The following is a 16,734-nucleotide window of genomic DNA, read 5'->3' as shown; positions in this document are numbered from 1 at the left end:
CCGGGGGCAGCCGCTGGGCCCGTCCCCGCCGTCCCGTCGCCGTCCCGCGGGCTCCGTCCCTGCCGCTGTCCCCTCGCCGCCGCGCCCCGCTGCTCTAGGCCTCTCCGTCCTCGGGCCGCCGTCGGGGCGGGATCCCCCCCGCCTCCCCCCTGCCCCAGGCCCCCGCACCCCTAGGCCAGCGCCCCGTCCCGCGGCCCCCCTCCCTGCTCCCCGCCCGCGGCCTCCCCTCGCCCGTCACCCCCGTGGTCCCCTCGGCCGCCCTCGCGCTCCCTCCACTCCCCTCCCCTGCCCTCCCCGGGGTGACAGGGCGGAGGCGCCGCAGGAACAGGCACCCGAGGGCGGCTCGCGGGGCGGAGGGAGGCGGCCGCGGAGGGAGGGAGGGAGGGAAGGAGCGGAGGGGAGGGGCCTCCTCGGGCCCGCCGCCCCCTCCCCTCCCCTCCCCTCCCCTCCCTCCCTCCCTCCGCGGCCGCGGAGCCGTAAATCAGGGCGCGGGCCGGGCGGCCAATGGCAGGGCGGCTCGTAAATCGGGCTGTCAGGCTCCGCCAATGGGGGGAGGCGTTAAATCAAGCGCTGTCAGCGCGCGGCCAATGAGAAGCCCTGGGCGGGCCATAAATCTGCCCGGAGCGACGGCGGGGCCGAGCGGGGGGGCGGGGAGGGGAGGGGAGGGGAGGGGAGGAGGAGCGGGGGCGGCCCGCGGGCGGGCGGACGGACGGACGCGGGACAAAGGGAAGCCGCGGGGGCGCCCGGGCTCGCGCGTGGACCCCGCGGCCGCCGCCTGGCCGTCCTTCCTTCCTTCCGCCCCATTTTCCTAGGATTTTAGCGAAATTAGAGGCGGGGGTGGGGGGGCGCGGAGGGTGAGGGAGGCGGGGGCTGCGTCCTTGCCGGGGTCCGGCCTCTCGGGGCGCGGACTCGTTTCCTCCTTGTGGCCCGTGAGTCGTCTTCTCCGGCGGCCGAGAACTGGGAAGTCCCTCCTTAGGTCTAACTCCAGTCTCTGCTGCTGCTGCTTTCTACCTGCCCCAAAGCTTCTGAACTGCCTTCAAGGGATGTGGAAGGGGAGCCCTCTCACAGCCCTTGGGACAATTGTCGGCTCTCCCGCCGGACACGTGGTGACGGGGACCCCGCCCTCCAGTCCCGCCACCTCCTGGGACGTCCTGCGCTTTGCACGAAGCGCGCAACCTCTTCGCGCTCCCATTTTTTTCATTTCTAAGAACGAGGCCATAATAAAGCCTCCTCGGTAAACTCCGTAAGAATTCCGAGGGTTTGGGCCGCGCTGGGCACGGGTAAGAGGGCAGCGCCCCCAAACCCGGTGCCCAGGATAGAACCCGTGGCCCAGGCGCACCTGCGGGGCTCGGTGGGTCAAGCACCTGCCTGCCTTCCGCTCAGGTCCTGAGATGAGCCCGGCTTGGGGGGGCTGCCTCTCCCTCCCCCTCCCCTTCTCTCCTCCATCCCCCCCCCACTCTTTCTTTCTCTCAAATAAATACAAATCTTTAATTGAAAACAAAAATAAAAAAAAAAAAAGAAAGAAAAAACAAAAATCAAGCCCCGGTGGCCCAGAGGCTCCAGGGGGGCCCAGGCCCCAAAGCTAACTACCAGGGCGCCCCGACTGGACCCCTCGTCCCCACTGCTCACCCCACCTGGCTGCACCCCTGCCTCAGTGGCCTGAGCTTGCCTCAGTTTCCCTGGCTGTGGTTTCTGTGGAGCACGGGCTCCCAGAAACACGTGTCGTGATTAGGCCGCGGGACTCCAGGGCCTCGAGGCGCGTCGAGTGTGGGGACATCGATGTCCCCCCGACCTGGCTGTCCCTCTCCTGTCCCTGGTCTTCGCCTATTCCGTGGGGCCCTGGCCTAGGAGCCGAGGGGGCGGCGGGCGGCCCAGCTGCCTCGCTGCCTGCACAGCCCCACGTGGGTGCCCCTCGCGCCCTGCGTCCCTCACCCCAGCCCGACGGGGGCAAGTACCCCGGGAACGGTCACGTCCACTCCGCCAAACCTCCCCTCCTGAGCTCTGGGGGAGAGGCCGCGGGAGCCGAGTCCCCACCCCGCCCGGCCTGTGGCCTCCCCGCCCCCCGTCCCGGCCGCAGCAGGGACACCGAGGAACAAACACAGAGAACCAGCGTCACCTGGTGGCCACAGGTACCTTAGGTTCGCAGAGTGCGCGGCTGCGGCGACGGCAGACGGAGCTGGAGGGGGAGCCCTGGGGTGTCCCCCAGCTGGGCCCTGGCCCCCCGCGCTCACCCAGTCTCTGTCCGCTCTCCCCACGCAGGGTGCCGAGCAAGTCGGGGGAGCGAGGGCCGGGCCTCCAGTGGTCAGCTGTGACCTGAGTGACGCGAGGGCAGCCCGACCCTCCCTGTGTGGCACTGCTCCCGGGACGCGGGGTCCTGTCCCGGAGGCTCCCTGCCTGGGGCCAGGACTGGGCGCGGGGCTCGCCGGAGGGCTGTCAGAGCTGGATCCCAGAGCTCTGGGGAGCTGAGGAACCTGTTTGCGGGGGTGGGGGGGGGTCCTGGCGGCGCCACTTAGGGGCAGGGGCCATTTCTGGGAAGTCACACAAGAAGACAGGGGGATCCTCTTAAGCCAACTCGTGTTTTATACCCGAAACCCCTCAGCTGAAGGCTGCGTCCTGGGCCCACTGCCTCCTGACCCCGCAGTGACCCAGCCCCCCCCCAAAACTCTCAACTCTTAGGGCCAGCTGCAACCAATCCTGGCCTATCTGTCCCCAAAACCACACCTGAGCCTTAAAAGGATCAAACGCGTTTATTGGTGACCCACCTCGGGCAGCCTAGGGCCCAAGCCTTGATCAGGGGACGGGCCGGTTGGGGCTAGGAGGACAGTCGCCTGTGAAAAGGCCCCGTCTTCCTGCACCTCCTCCCCCGCACCCGGCCACCCGGCCACGCGGCTCTGGGGGAGTCGGCCTTGGGTTCTGGTGACAACTGGGGACGGTTCTAGTGGAACCTACGGAAACTCTGGGGCCCTCGTCTCAGGAGGGAGGCGTAGGCTTGGCGGAAGTGCCGGTTCATGGCCGCGTAGAGCAGGGGGTTGATGCAACCGTTGAGCCAGGTGAGGTTGGCAGCGAGCATGTGGACAACCCGAGGAGCCTCGGCCTTGGCATCCAGGATGTTGAGCAGCAAGAAGGGGATGTAGCTCAGGGAGAAGCAGAGGAACACAGCAAAACACATCCGAGTCACTTTCCCAAACTCCGATGGGGAGTCCTGAGTTCTCGGGGCTCTTTGGGCTGGCCTGGTCCTGGCGGGTGCTCCTGGCCGGCCCTTCTCTGCCCTCTGCTGAGCTTCCTCCCTGCCGTGCTGGTCCCCCAGCTCTGAAGGGGCCCATTCCAGGGTCTGGGCCGTGGCAGAGCTGGCTGGCTCGGACGAGGTGCCCTCGCTGGGCCTCTCTGACGCCAGCCCGCTGTCCAGCTCCTGGAAACGGCCGGGGGTCGCCTCTATCCCAGCCACATGGTTGGAGCGGACGCTTGCCTGCTTGTACCGATCCAGCGCCTGGGCTGCTCGCTTCACCTGGCGGTGGATGAGGCAATAGAAGACGCCAACGCTGCTGAGACCCAGCACGAAGTAGATGCCCATGAGGATGGTGGTGTAGGGCCGGCCTCGGATGCGGTCAAAGCTGCAGGTGCAGACCACGGGCACCAAGACATAGACGGACCAGAGAGGGGCAAAGCTGCCTACGGCCACCACCCAAGTGCTCACCAGGGCCAGCAGCATGCCCTTGGCACTGAAGACCCGGGGAAAGAGCTTAGGGTGGGCAATAAGGAGGTAGCGGGCCAGGGCGATGAGGCAGAGGGTGAGGATGGACACAGAGTTGGACGCAAAGAGGAGGAGCCCGAAGACCCTGCAGAAGGTGGCGCCAGTGCGCCAGCGCAGGTGGAGGTAGGTGTCCACGGAGAAGGGCTGGAGGAGGGTGCAGTAGAGCAGGTCGGCCACCGTGAGGTTGGCGATGAGCAGGTTGAAGCGGGTGCGGAGCTTGGGCTGGATGGCCAAGGCCAGCAGGGTGAGCGCGTTGCCCGCGGTGCCTGTGACAGCGACCACCACCCCCCACACAACTGCAGCGTAACGGTAGCCCAGAACGGACTCATGGTAGCAGGAGAAGTTGGCATCGGAGGTGTTCCACATGACGGAGGCTAAAGAGGTGGGTACGGGGGGGAGAAGGAGTCAGAACCTGGTCTCGAACTCAGCTCTTGGCCCCTGGACACCGAACTGGTTTGGAAGCTCGCCAGTCTGCCCAGCCGCGGCCAGGCCTCTGCATCCTCACCCTTGCCTGAGGCTCTCGGAGTCCTTTCCCATTCTCAACGATTTCCCCCAATTCTCATCCAAATATGTCTCGGCGTCCAACGGGTCCAAGCTCCAGGCCCCTCCAGTGTCCATGCAGATGTCCTCCGTAGCCCCAGCAGCCTCTTACTGTCTAATCTTTGCCCTTTCCCCTCCCTCTATCCGGATGCTACTGTCGCCCCCGCTGCCCCTGTCTGCTACGCACACAGGCCTCAGGTTTGCTTTGTTTTTCTATTTTTACCACCTGGGAGATGAGACAAGGTAAAGGTACACCCACGACAGAAGGACTCACCTGAGGCTCCCAGGCTTCAGTTCGCACTCCCGTGGAAGGAGCCCAGCTCACTCGGAGAGCCGTCTCTTCTGGTGGGCCGTCGGGCTTCAAGACATGATCCCATACGAGCCTGAATGGATAAGAAACTCCCCGATTACCCAACGTCAGCCACTTCCTCCCTCACTTCCCTTGCCCTTGGCTAGTGCAATTGGGGCCTCTCTGTTGAAAATCCCCCTACTACTTACACCAAAGCTGTTTCACCCCTTCCTAAAGACCCAAGTCGTTTCCTTCCTCTCGTTGCACAGCAGGACACATATAGGTTCATTGCCAAGAATTGTCGCGACGTGGAGACAGACCGTCAGAATGTCCGGGCCGCTTCTCTAGGGGCCGAAGACAAGACCAAGCTGCAGGAGCAGCTCGGGACACCCAGGAAGCCTTGAGTTTATTAGGAGGGAGCGCTGCCTGCCTTCTCTCCAGGATTCAAAGGTGGTTCAGATTAGGGGGTCCCATAGTTGATAGTTGATAGCATAGTTGATAAGAGGAGCCGGATGAAGAAAGGTAGCAAAAGAAGCATCCAGGATCTTGGCTTCACTCCACACGGGGGTGTGGGCCACTGTTCAGTGGTTCATTCATTCACCTGTTCATCCAACTGACAGAGGTGACGTGCTGGACTCTGAGCTAGACCCTGGGGATACAGGGGGGTATGATACGTGGGCTTGCACGGGTCCAGCAGGGGACACACGTATGTAAATATTTAAATGCTTAATTGATTTTCTTTCTTTTTTTAAAAGTATTTATTTATTTATTTATTTATTTATTTATTTATTTATTTATTTATGATAGGCAGAGAGAGAGAGAGGGAGAGAGAGGCAGAGACACAGGCGGAGGGAGAAGCAGGCTCCATGCAGGGAGCCCTACATGGGACTCGATCCCGGGACTCCAGGATCGCGCCCTGGGCTGAAGGCAGGCGCTAGACCGCTGAGCCACCCAGGGATCCCCCTTAATTGATTTTCTAAAGGAGGGGTCCGCAAACTCTGGCTTATGGACCATCAGCAGTCTTGTTTTGTTTTTTTACAGTAAGGTCTACACCCAACATGGGGTTTGAACTCATGACCCCTGAGATCAAGAGTTCCAGGCTCTCCCAACTGAGCCAGCCAGGCACGCCGACCCCCATCCATCTGTTTTTATATGGGCCATGAGCCAGGAATGTCCCCCCCTTAAAATGGTTATAGAAGTACCTACTCTATGGTATTCTCCCTCGGTTTTGCCTCTCAGTGAGCAAGACCTGAAATAGTTACCATCTGGCTATTTAAGAAAAAGTTTGTTGACCCTCACTCTAAAGTGTATCGGGGCGTAGAGAAAAGGAGTGAGATGGCTGAGGAGGAGGTCAGGGGAAGGTTCACAGAGAGATATCCGCGCCGGGTTTTGAATGATGAACAGGAGGTTTTTGGGGAAGGGGGGTGGAAGAAGAAGGACATCCTAGGCAAAGGGAACCGGGTTCATAGAGTCACAGAGGTCTAGGTGGAGATTAACAAGGAATGGGAGGTGGGAGTACGCCTGGTGGCTTAGCGGGCGTGACCCCAGAGTCTCTGCCTCTGTCTGTCTCTCATGAATAAATAAATAAAATCTTAAAAAAAGAGGGAATGAGAGACAGAAAGAGAAACAGAGACGCAGGCAGAGGGAGAAGCAGGCTCCATGCAGGGAGCCTGATATGGGACTCGATCCTGGGACTTTAGGGTCATGCTCTGGGCCACCGGCAGCCACTCAACTGCTGAGCCACCCAGGCGTCCCTCTCTGTGTCTCGCATGAATAAATAAATAAAATCCTAAAAAAAAAAAAGGGGGGTGGGGAGCAACAGAGAAGATCCTGGAGAAGTGAGCAGGGCCGGGATCCGAAGTCCTGCGCATCGTGCTGAGGAGCTGGGGTTTTATCCCGAAGGCCAGGGAAGACTTGCACTCCAGTAGCTGTGCGTAAGGCGTGAAAGCACGCAGGCCAGACGTGAGAGAGGCCAGTAAAGTGCCTCCAGTTCAGACAAGAGTGAGGCAGGGCTTGAGCCAGGACTGGCTTCCTGGACATGCTGCGTGTGGAATCGCGTAGGGCCCCACACTTACACGGGGCCGGGCTTGGTTTGTCACTCGCACTGTCTGAAGATCCAGTTTCTTTTCTTTCTTTCTTTCTTTCTTTTTTTTTTTTTAAGATTTATTTATTTATTTGTGATAGAGAGAGAGAGAGAGAGGGGCAGAGACACAGGAGGAGGGAGAAGCAGGCTCCATGCAGGGAGCCCGACGAGGGACTCGATCCTGGGACTCCAGGATCACGCCCTGGGCCAAAGGCAGGTGCTAAACCGCTGAGCCACCCAGGGATCCCCCCTGAAGGTCTAGTTTCAACAGGTGGCCCTGCTTGTTCATTTGCACTGGGCCCACACGCTGTAGCCGTCTTGGTTAGGGCAGCGGCTGTGGGCATCGAGAACAAGGATGAGGATGCATGGGGTCATTAAGAGGTCGAATAGGATTCGTCTGGTGATTCACTGGTGACGGGTCAGGAGAAGGAAAGGCTAGGACGACTTCTGGTCTTCCCCGTGGATGGTGGTGCATCAGAGATAGGGAATGTGCAGCGCGGCAGGGAACGGGGAAATCAAGAGTTCACATTTATTTATTTATTTATTATTTTATTTTATTTACTCATGAGAGAGACGCAGAGAGAGAGAGGCAGAGACACAGGCAGAGGGAGAAGCAGGCTCCATGCAGGGAGCCCGATGTGGGACTTGATCCGAGACCCCAGGATCAGTCCCTGGGCTGAAGGCAGGCGTCAAACCGAGCCACCCAGGTGTCCCTCCAGAGTTCAGTTTTAAACCAGGTTGGAGGGAGCCCTGGTGGCTCAGTGGTTTAGCGCCACCTTGAGCCCAAGGCCTGATCCTGGAGACCGGGGATCCAGTCCCATGTTGGGCTCCCTGCATGGGGCCTGCTTCTCCCTCTGCCTGTGTCTCTGCCTCTCTCTCTCTCTCTGTGTCTCTCATAAATGAATAAATATCTTAAGAAAATAAAATTAAAAAAAAAAACCCAGGTTGGAGGTATGTATCCCAGTCCCTCTCACTCCGGTTCCTTGTAGTCGCTTTCTCTATCTCCACATGTGACCCAGCCCCTGCTCTGCACCACCCTCTCCTAGAGGGCCACGCTTGCCCCTCAGAGTTCCGGATCTCCAGCCTTTGCCTTTTTCTTTTTTCTTTTTTAGCTAGATAGACCTGAAAAAAATCTGACCGCCCCCAAACTCCTTGTTGGGTTGCATTTCTAAACCCACAGTGAACTCCTATCCTCAGTTTCATGACTTACAAACCCAGGGGGCCCGTTTCCCCTCCTTCCTCTTTAACAGACATCATCTCACCTTCCCTCCCCATTCCCTCTGAAAAAGGGGGAAATGCGTGGAGAAGGGGAAGTGAGCAAAGAAGATGCAATTCAGGGGGGCCCTGGGGGAGATGCCACGTTCTGGTTTGGCCTTTTTTGTTGGACTTTCTTGCCACCCAGCAGGGCTGGAGGGAAGGGGTCACATAGGGGTGTGTGTGGTTGCCCTGAATACCCTGAATTCCGGAGATAATGAGGAGCCCCTTGCCCCGGGGTGGGGGGGCAGCTGAACAGAGTCTGCTTCTCTGGGGCCGTTTATGGGACCAGAAGAGAAGGTCTTCTAGTGTATCTGCGCATCTGTAAGCGGCACGGCCCCAGTCCTTGAGTCTTGGGACACGAAGTCTCCATGCACTTTGAAGAGACCCAAATCTCATTTTCCCTATGGGGAAACTGAGGCCCAGCCAGGGGAAGGACTAACTCAAGGTGACCCTGGCGGGGCCCAGCAGAGCCTGGAGTCAGCTCCCTAGTCTCTGCACCCGCTGCTTCTCCCCACGCCTCGCGTGTTGCTGGCTTGGGTTTTCCATCAGGGAGAAGCACAAGAGCCTGGATCGTGTCCTTTGTCCGAGGGGGACCTGCACCTGCTCCCGCCGCAGCCCCAGGTCGTGGGCGCCGCCTGGAGGAGCCGGGGGAGCTCCCGTGGCCGCGACCCGCTCTGGGCAGAGGATGCCCGGGCCGCTTCCCGTGGGACCTGCTGCCGCACCTGCTGCTGCACCTGCCGGGCCCTCCCCGCAGCCGGGGCCAACATCGAGAGTCCGAGCCTGGGGGACGGAGGGCAACGAATCCAGACTTTATTGTCAAGGAGAGGAGGGGAGGACGTGGGGGGGCCGGGGTTGCTACATCGTCAAGCGTAAGAGTTGGTGGGGACGGGAAGGCCAGTGGGGCCCGTCCCCCTCCGGGTCGGCTGCTGGCGGGGCTGACGACACGGAAACCACGGAGGCGGGGAGGTCACGCCCCGCCCGAGTTGTGCAGTAGTGGGTGTCTGGTGGGGGGACAGCCACGAGGTCTAGGAGCTGGGACGGGGGAGGCTACAGACTCAGCGAATCCTGCGGAAAGGGCCGGGGCGGGGGCGAGGCTTCTATTGCTTTTTGCTCACAGTTTTGCGGAAGGCGAGGCGGGGGTGGGCTTGGACTGGACACCCCTTGCCCCCCTCGGTACCCCTTGGGCGATGGGTGCTGGTGAAAAGAATGGAATCCAGACTGGGTGGGGAGGAGGAGGTGAGGGAGGGGCCTGTGGGGGCATCTACTTGGTCCCACCCAAGTGCCGGAGATGCCCCCGAGCGGCCCCGCGGCCCCGGGGCCTGGGGCGGGCAAGGTGCGCCGGGCACAGTGAGGTTGCAGGCGGGAACACCCAAGTGCTTTGGAGGGACCCAGGACCCCGCCTGCTCCCCTCCCCCTGCGGAGGACGGGGGTGTTCACGGAAGCGCTTCAGTTTGGGGGCAGGGGGCCGGAGTCCCAGAGTCCGCTTATTGCCAGGAAAATCCATTTCTGCCCCCCGGACTCCGACCATGGCTTGTGAACCCCGTTTTGTGCTAGGTTTGGGGGGGAAGGGCTGAATGGACATGGCTTTTGGGAGGGGGGGTGTCTCCAAGGGGGCTCGGGGGTGAGACGGCCCCCCCTTTTCTAGGGGAGAGGGAAGGGCAGGGGGCGGGGTTCCCTGAGATCTGGGGTGTTCCCCCCCTTCTGAAGCCCCCCTCCCCCGCTACCCCTCCCCTTTCCTGGAACCCCGTACCTCGGGGCGGGGGGGAAGGAGAGAGATCATTCAGGGAGCGCCGGGAGTAGGGGCAGGCTTGGAGCCTGGAGGCCTGGGTCCCGGCTGGAGGTGGGGGGTCGCACGGGGGGGGCTGGGGGTTCGGGTCAGTAGGGGGAGAAGAGGATGGGTCCGTGCGCAGTTCGGATGGGCCCGGGGGCCGGGTGGAGCAAGGGGTGGGTGATGGGCGGTCCCTGGAGGAGAGGCGCGGCCGGGGCGGGGCGCAGGGACAGCGGGGAGCCCGCGGCCGCTGCCATCACCGCAGCCACCGCCAGGGGGCTGGGGAGCAGGCCGCCCGCCAGGGACTTGGGCAGCTCCTTGGAGAAAGTCAGCGTGCCCTGCAGGGGGGAGAGGGGCGGGCGCAGGGGTCACCCCGCGGCCCGCAACCGCCCCGCCCCGCCCCGGCCCGCAACCCCGCCCCCCGCCCCCACCCCAGCAGGCCCCCCTCCCCCCGCGCCCCCTGCCCCACCCCGTGTCCCCCTCCCCTCCGCGCCCCTCCCCTCCCCGCGCCCAGGCCTCACCGCCAGCTCCGCCGCGCCCCTAGGCTTCTTGTGACGGCTCAGGAGCGGGTTGGGCTTCCCGGCCACGCCGTCTCGGTGCCGCCGGCTGGAAATGTGCTGCGGGGGTGGGTGCAGGGGGCTGTGAGCCCGGGCAGACCCTGGAGGTTCCCCATTCCCCTCCGGCCTTAGGGAGCAGCGCTCCCCCGAGCCCCTGGGGACGGCCTGGGGCCCACCTGTTTCAGCTGGACCTCCGAGTTGACCTTGACATTGCAGATCTCACAGTGGAAGGTTCGGTCCTGGGCAGGGGCCTCCGGTTCCCCGGGAGTGGGCGGCCCCAGGCGAGGGTAAGCTTTGATGGGGCCCAGCCCACTTCGGGCCTCCAGAATGGTCTTGTGCTTAGTACCTGGAGCGCGGAAGGCTGAAGGTAAGGGTGGAGGAAAACCCTCCAGGCCTACTAGGTGACAAGCATGTTCCCAATTAAAATATGAGCCGCGGGATCCCTGGGCCAGAGGGTTAGCAGCGGCCTTCAGCCCAGGGCGTGACCCCAGGGTCCGGGGATTCCGCATCCGGCTCCCCGCAGGGAACCTGCTTCTCCCTCTGCCTGGGTCTCTGCCTCTCTCTCTGTGTGTGTCTCATGAGTAAATAAATAAAATCTTTAAAACAAAATACGAGGGAGCATCAAGTGTGGGGATTTTCCAAGCCCCTTGTGGGTGCCCCCGAAGGCAAGGTGGGTCGGGGCGGGGTCGCAGGTGAAGAGGTTAAGTCAGGCAGAGGAGTTACCTAAGGAAGGGAGCACATGATGAAGGAGGGAGATGGGCTGGTAAGCCTCGGAGGGTCCAGGATGTTGGAAACCAGCGGGGCTAGGAGGTAGGGAGCAGGAGTGGGCTGAGAAGAGGGGAGTAGGGGTGGGGGTAGGAGAGGCCATACCTTTGTTGTGAGCCTCAAGCTGGGACAGGGAGTTCACTGCCACCTTGCACAGAGCACAGTAGAGCAGCCGCTTGGCCTTTTCCTCTTCTTCCTTGCTGCCCCCCGGCAGGGCAGCTGGGGCTGGAGTCCCGCCTTCACCCTTGGTTGTACCCTGACCAGTCTCCGGAATGCTGGGAGGAGATGGGGAGCCAGGCTGTTTCTCTGGGGATCCCGGGGCTGGACCCAGTCCATTCTCCATGGAAACTGTTGTTAGGGGAGAAACAGAGGGGTCACCCCAGATGGTTTCGGAGACGATTCCTTATGTGGAGGAAACCCACCCTCATTTCCTGGAGGGCAAGGGCCCAGGAGTCCCCACCCTGTGACAACATGCATGCTCTCATGCCCTGGGCCGGAGCCAGATGTGGTCTAGCTGCTGCAGGCTGGGTGTGAGGCTCCAACGCCTGGCTCATGCTCCAGAAGCTGGGAACGGTTGAGGGGTCCAGCCCCAGTGGCCTCCTTTTCAGGGTGAAGCTGGCACCCAGCCTGGCCACGGGGAGAGGCACGGAACAAGGACTTGCCCCTCAATGGCCTACCACCCGGCCCGGGCTGCCTGCCTGGCCAGCCCCTTCCCAGAGTCCTGCCCAGTCCCTAGGGAGGCCTGCCAAAGCGCTCTAGGAAGGGGCAGGCGCAGCCCGAGAGGTCAGGAGAAACAGTTACAGACGCGGCAAAAGGGCAATAGCAAGAGCAGAACCGGAGAGGGAGCAGGGATGCAGGCTGCTGTATAATTCATGGCTTGATTAAAGATGCACAGGCCGCAGCCCTCGGCGCTGGGCTCTGGCCTCTGCGCGGGGAAACTCTAGCGCTCCCTCCCGTTCTTGCTCCAGCGGCCGATCCAGTTTCCGGGTCGTGGGGAGGCTGGCAGCGGGGCGGGCCCGGGTGGGGGGCCCTGCCCGCGGGCGTGCGCTCGCTTATCCACCCTGTGCCGCCTCCCTTTATTTCTCATCTCCGTCTCCCAGCACCTCCATTTCAGCCCAGGGGGCGCACCCCATCTCAGTCGGGGTCGGGGCTTCATGGTTTACAAAGGAGGGCAGTGTCCGGTCTCCTCAGAGATCAGCCAGTGGATGGGCCTCGCTAAATGAGGTAATAAGACACATAAAGCACCAGAACAGTGACAGCCAAGGGATGTCAGCCACCACCGCCACCACCACCCCATCCCCATTTTATAGAGACGTTGCCAAGTTAAAAAAGGATGATCAGGGCAGCCCGGGTGGCTCAGCGGTTTAGCGCCGCCTGCAGCCCAGGGCGTGATCCTGGAGTCCCGGGATCGAGTCCCGCATCGGGCTCCCTGCATGGAGCCTGCTTCTCCCTCTGCCTGTGTCTCTGCCTCTCTCTCTCTCTGTGTCTCTTTCATGAATAAATAAATAAAATCTTAAAAAAAAAAAAACAACAACACGATGATCAGGCTAAGAAGCGGCCAGAGCACATCAAGACTCCGCTGCCTGCCCTATCCGTGCCCCCGGGGGTGTGCGCCCAGTGGGGTCCTGGTTCCCACGCCGGTGACGCCGATGCCTGCTTCTCACTCTCCTGGGGGCGGGGCAGAAAGGACAGGCAAGGAGAAGAGGGAATGGGGGTATTTGGGTCCTCCGGGGTGCTCATGACCGAGAGCTGATGTGGTAATCCCAGGAGGGGGAGGCTCGAATCCTCCTGCCTTGATACGCCTTCCTTTCAATTTCTGGGCTGGGAGCGTGATGGAGGGTGGCCACCAGCCATGGGGGAGAAGGAATCTCAGACTTGCTTTTGGTAAACCTGGAAAAGACCTGGAGCATCTTAAAGCCTCATTCCCAGGAAAGACCACTTTGGCCCAGGGAGGTCCGGAGACCACCTGAGACCATCCAGGGGGTGGCTGGGGTCTCCTGAGCTCTCGGTCTCCCCCACGGGGAACCCTGGGGGGCAGGCCCTGGGCCCTCCCTGCCCCCCCAAGATGGAGGAGCCTCTCCCTGGATTGGAGCGAGTCTGGCCTCACCCTAGCCCCTCTCTGAGTCACTAGGCGGCGGGGAGGACAGACGGGGGGACGCTGGGGCGGGAGTGGGGGTGACACGATGGAAACTCTGTATCACTGTGCTTGGCTCCAGGACTCACCTTGGGTAGGGTGGGGTGGGGGTGAGGAGGAGGGAGATGAAAGCAGAGGAGACTTCTGGGAAGAGGGGAAGAACAGAGGAGCAGTTGAACCGGTGGGGGGGTCGGGTTCGGACACACCTGGACGGGCCGCTGCACCATCCCCGTTTGGGGGGGCGCCGCCCGGGGGAGCTGGGTCTCCGGGTTCCCGGGCGCCGGGCTCCCTGCCTCGCGTCTTGGCAGCCTCGATGCCTTTGACTCTTCGGGCGTGGCGATTGCCCTTGTAGTGGGCCTCAGCCTGGCTCTTAGGGACGGAGGAAGAAAATGGAGCCTGAGATCACCTTCGAGCTGCCCGTCCTCCCCGCCGAGCTCCCTCGGGCCCTGGGGTGGCCTCGGCAGGCTGCGGCCGTCTCCCCCCGCGCCGGAGACGCGTGAAGCCCCGGCCGAGGAGGGCGGGTTACTCCTGGGGTTCGGACTAGCTCCTCAAGGTCGAGGGGCTGGGGACCTGGATGCTCACCTAGGCCAGGCTCCTCCCTACCGCCGCACCCAGGGCCTGGCTGCTGACTCGGGCTCTCACCTGGGTCTGCGAGAAGGAATCCTGAACCCAGCCAGCCAGCGTCCGTGGCCCCCTGGCCTCTTGTGCCTGTCTCCCGACCCTGGGCTCCAGCCTTCACTGCTTCCGCACTCAGGCCGGGAGTCCCAAGAGCCCTGAGGCCTGGGCTCTATCCCGACTACTCCCCCCTGGTTCTCATTTTTCCTGAAGCCTCTGTGGACACCCTGGAGGACCCTGGCCCCAAGCCCAGCTCTGGAGAGAGAGACAGCTGTCAAAACACCGCCACTTGGTCAGGGAGGGGAGGGGAGGGCCAAAGAGTGGAGGGCAGCCTGCATGCGCCCCCTGGCCCCCTAGTCCTCGACCCTCCACGGCGAGGGGAGCCAGAGCTGGCAGAGGGGGTGCCGGGGTGCAGGTGAAGGAAAGACCTAAGCTGAGTTGGTTCTGGCTCCACCCCCACTCCCATGTGCATCTCCTGTTTATTCTGAACAATATACAATCCCGGAGCCACAAGGTCACCCAGACAGGGACACAGTAGAAATAAAAAAAAGTGTGGACGGGCAGGAAAACAAGATCGACAGCCAGGGGTGGGAGGGGGAGCAGTCTGTGGAGCCCGGCATCGCGGGTGTGCGCGTGTGTGCGTGTGTGCGCGCGTGCGGACTGCGGAGAGACACAGAACATGGCTTACTTCCCCCTACTCAGCAGAATGAAGCTCTGCTGCTTTTCCCTAAAAGCTCTCAGAACTTGCGCCCCGCAAGTCCCCGGCAGGCCCACATGCAGTCCCAGGGGAGCCCCAGCGCGAGGGCGGCTGGGAGGCCTGCCATCTAGGGGCTGCGTCTTGGGGGGCTTCTGTGCATGGGCAAGGGGGGCGGGGGGAGGAGGCCGGCAGGGGAGGGGCCCGCGGGGCCAAGGGGGCGCAGGCCGGCAGCGGAGTCGGTGCCCTAGCAGGGCCCGTGCCTCATGGCCCCCTGCGTGCCAGGCCCTCGGCCGCGGCTGCCCAGCGGCGGCCTCCGGATGGCCTGCTGCACGTCGAGCGCACGGCCCCTCCGGGCCCTCCCGGCCACCCCCCCCCCCGCCCCCCTGCCCCCTCCCCTGCCCGGGGCCCCCAGCGCCCGGCCTCTGCCCTCCCGCCGTGCCGCCGGTGGGCCCTTACCTGGGAATTGAAGCGGATTTGACAGACGTTGCAGGAGATGACGGGCCGCTTGGTCTTGAGCAGGGGCCCCCCGAAAGTGTGGGACAGGACGGCCTTCTGCACAGGGTCCATCTGCGGAGGCAGGCTGGGGTGAGCCGGGGCCCCAGCACAGGCTCGAGTCCATCATCCCCCACGTGGCGGCGGGGCTGAACCCGAGTCCCCGGCACCTCCTGTCCACCCCCCCTTTGCCTAGGCCTTTGGGCCTGTCCCCCGATTCCCTCCCGGCCCAGTGTCCACGGCCCCGGCAGGGACGGCCTGGCCCCAACTCGGGACACAGAGGCTCCTCACGGGAGGAGCCCCGAGCCGGGCTGGAACCGGCCTCAGCTCATCACAGCCCGCGATCCAAGGCTCTTGGACCCACGGCTGGGCCCACCCACCAGGGTCCCACAGACGGCAGGTCCCGAAGCAGCCTGGCCGCGGGGCCTTCGCTGAGGCTTGGCCCCTGGTCCTGCTCTGTCTGGGGCAAGGTGCTACCAAGCCAAGCTTCTGGCCCTGGGAGACAGACGTTCCCAGCTTCCCGTGAGCCCCAGGTTGCCCTAACCCGCCCCCTACACCTCTTTCAGGCAGCAAGTCTAAACAGAGTGGAAAACTCAGGAGGAAGTAGGTGGCTGTAGCTAATAAAGGGGAATTAGTAGGGGAAACTACGAAGCCGGCTGGCCTGAGGCAGCCGGGAGATCTTCTGAACTCTTTGCCTGGGGCAGGGCTGTGGGGCTGGGTGTGATTAGGAACAGTCTCTGCCCCCACCCTGGGTCAGCAGATGTGTTTGCAGGCTCCTGCCAAGGGTTCACATGAGGAGGGGAGAGGATGGGAGTTTCTCTCTGAGGCCTGCGGCTATCAGGGGATGAAGCCAGGGGCCTAGAGACGCACGGAAACTGCCTCCCTGCACAGTGCTCCTCCCTCTGGCCCCCGGGGCGGCCAGGGAGAGGCAGGACTGGACTGTAGCCAGGCCGAGGAAGATTGAGTGATGGCTGGGACCTCTAAGAAGGGAACCAAGTAACAGCTGAGGCCTTGTCTTTTAGGTGGAAGGGCCAAGTGAAAAATAGTTGCTGGGGCTTGGGGTTCCTTAGCTCTCAGCCGAGCCCCTTCCCCGTGCCCAGGTCTTCAGTGGCTCCCAGGAAGACAACAGACAGAGACGGGGACTTGAAGCGGGCAGAGGAAGGTGGTTGGACTCCGGAGAGTCCACATATCCTGACTCTCCCCCGGAGCTCCCCTGGCTGCTTGGGGGCAACGTCGGGGACGGGGCTTCGGATCCCCGAGAAATGGCAGTAGAGGCGAGAGCCGAGACCGCGTTCGGGTGACCGGTCTGAGGGACGGGTGTCCCGTCACTTGGTCTGCCCCTGGCTGGAAGCAGCCCCTTTCCTTTCGGTAGCTCATTTTTCACCTCCTGGAAGCCCAGGTCCTAGTCAAAGAGGAGCCAAACAAGGGAAGAATGGGTGTGACTGTGTGTGTCTGGGCAGGCTGTGATCAATCTGTGCATGGGTGGAGTGTGAAGGAGTGTCATGTGCTGTGTGTACATCATTGATGCATCAACATTTCTGTGTCGGGGGCTTTGGCGACGCCATGAATGGTCAGGTTGTGTAATCTTCGGCTGTGTGTTTATCTGTGTGAATGTATGATGCGTTTGGCAGAAAGAAAGACAGACCAAGTTGGAGACAGGCTTTAATCAGAAAGGGGAGACGGGCGACTGCTCTGGGGCTCCCAGTCTCCAGGCGTCAGTCCTCCCTATCCAGAGACGCCCCCGCCCCCTGCCCAGGGAGTTCTCCTCAGCCCCTGGGCTTCCTCC

General features: G+C 62.5%; 2 protein-coding genes across 8 annotated transcripts in view; both read right to left on the bottom strand.

Annotated features, from left to right (window-relative positions):
- Window positions 1-2,728: 2,728 nt before the first annotated feature.
- On the bottom strand, window positions 2,729-5,178 carry GPR84 (G protein-coupled receptor 84). 2 transcript variants are annotated; one of them, XM_072797627.1, is made up of 3 exons: window positions 4,790-5,178; window positions 4,566-4,674; window positions 2,729-4,125 (listed from the first exon to the last, which is right to left on the bottom strand). In XM_072797627.1, the coding sequence occupies exon 3, from the start codon at window positions 4,115-4,117 to the stop codon at window positions 2,936-2,938; it is 1,182 nt and encodes a 393-aa protein (XP_072653728.1). In that variant the 5' UTR covers window positions 4,118-4,125; window positions 4,566-4,674; window positions 4,790-5,178; the 3' UTR covers window positions 2,729-2,935. The 2 variants fall into 2 exon arrangements, with proteins under 2 accessions (XP_072653728.1, XP_072653727.1); XM_072797626.1 differs by lacking the exon at window positions 4,790-5,178 and having other exon boundaries at window positions 4,566-4,745.
- A 3,528-nt stretch (window positions 5,179-8,706) lies between these two features.
- The window catches only part of ZNF385A (zinc finger protein 385A), a 20,179-nt gene continuing 12,151 nt past the window's right edge, over window positions 8,707-16,734 (bottom strand). For 5 of the 6 annotated variants that reach the window (XM_072797621.1, XM_072797624.1, XM_072797622.1 and 2 more), the window contains exons 3-8: window positions 14,913-15,023; window positions 13,351-13,513; window positions 11,116-11,358; window positions 10,422-10,591; window positions 10,210-10,305; window positions 8,707-10,026 (exon numbers count right to left, since the gene is read on the bottom strand). In XM_072797621.1, the coding sequence (XP_072653722.1) occupies window positions 9,796-10,026; window positions 10,210-10,305; window positions 10,422-10,591; window positions 11,116-11,358; window positions 13,351-13,513; window positions 14,913-15,023 (1,014 nt within the window). In that variant the 3' untranslated portion in view covers window positions 8,707-9,795. Of the gene's footprint in view, window positions 10,027-10,209; window positions 10,306-10,421; window positions 10,592-11,115; window positions 11,359-13,350; window positions 13,514-14,912; window positions 15,037-16,734 lie in introns of all 6 variants that reach the window. The other variant, XM_072797625.1, reaches the window with a different exon arrangement.

The sequence above is a fragment of the Canis lupus genome, chromosome 25 (genome assembly GCF_048164855.1).
Source record: "Canis lupus baileyi chromosome 25, mCanLup2.hap1, whole genome shotgun sequence".
NCBI classification, from domain to species: domain Eukaryota; kingdom Metazoa; phylum Chordata; class Mammalia; order Carnivora; family Canidae; genus Canis; species Canis lupus.
Note: the sequence above shows the minus strand (reverse complement) of the source record. Positions and strands in the feature narration are given on the sequence as shown.

What these genes read in the sequence shown, in the direction of transcription:
- GPR84 (XM_072797627.1), bottom strand. Translation starts at nt 4,117, where the DNA reads ATGTGGAACACCTCCGATGCCAACTTCTCCTGCTACCATGAGTCCGTT.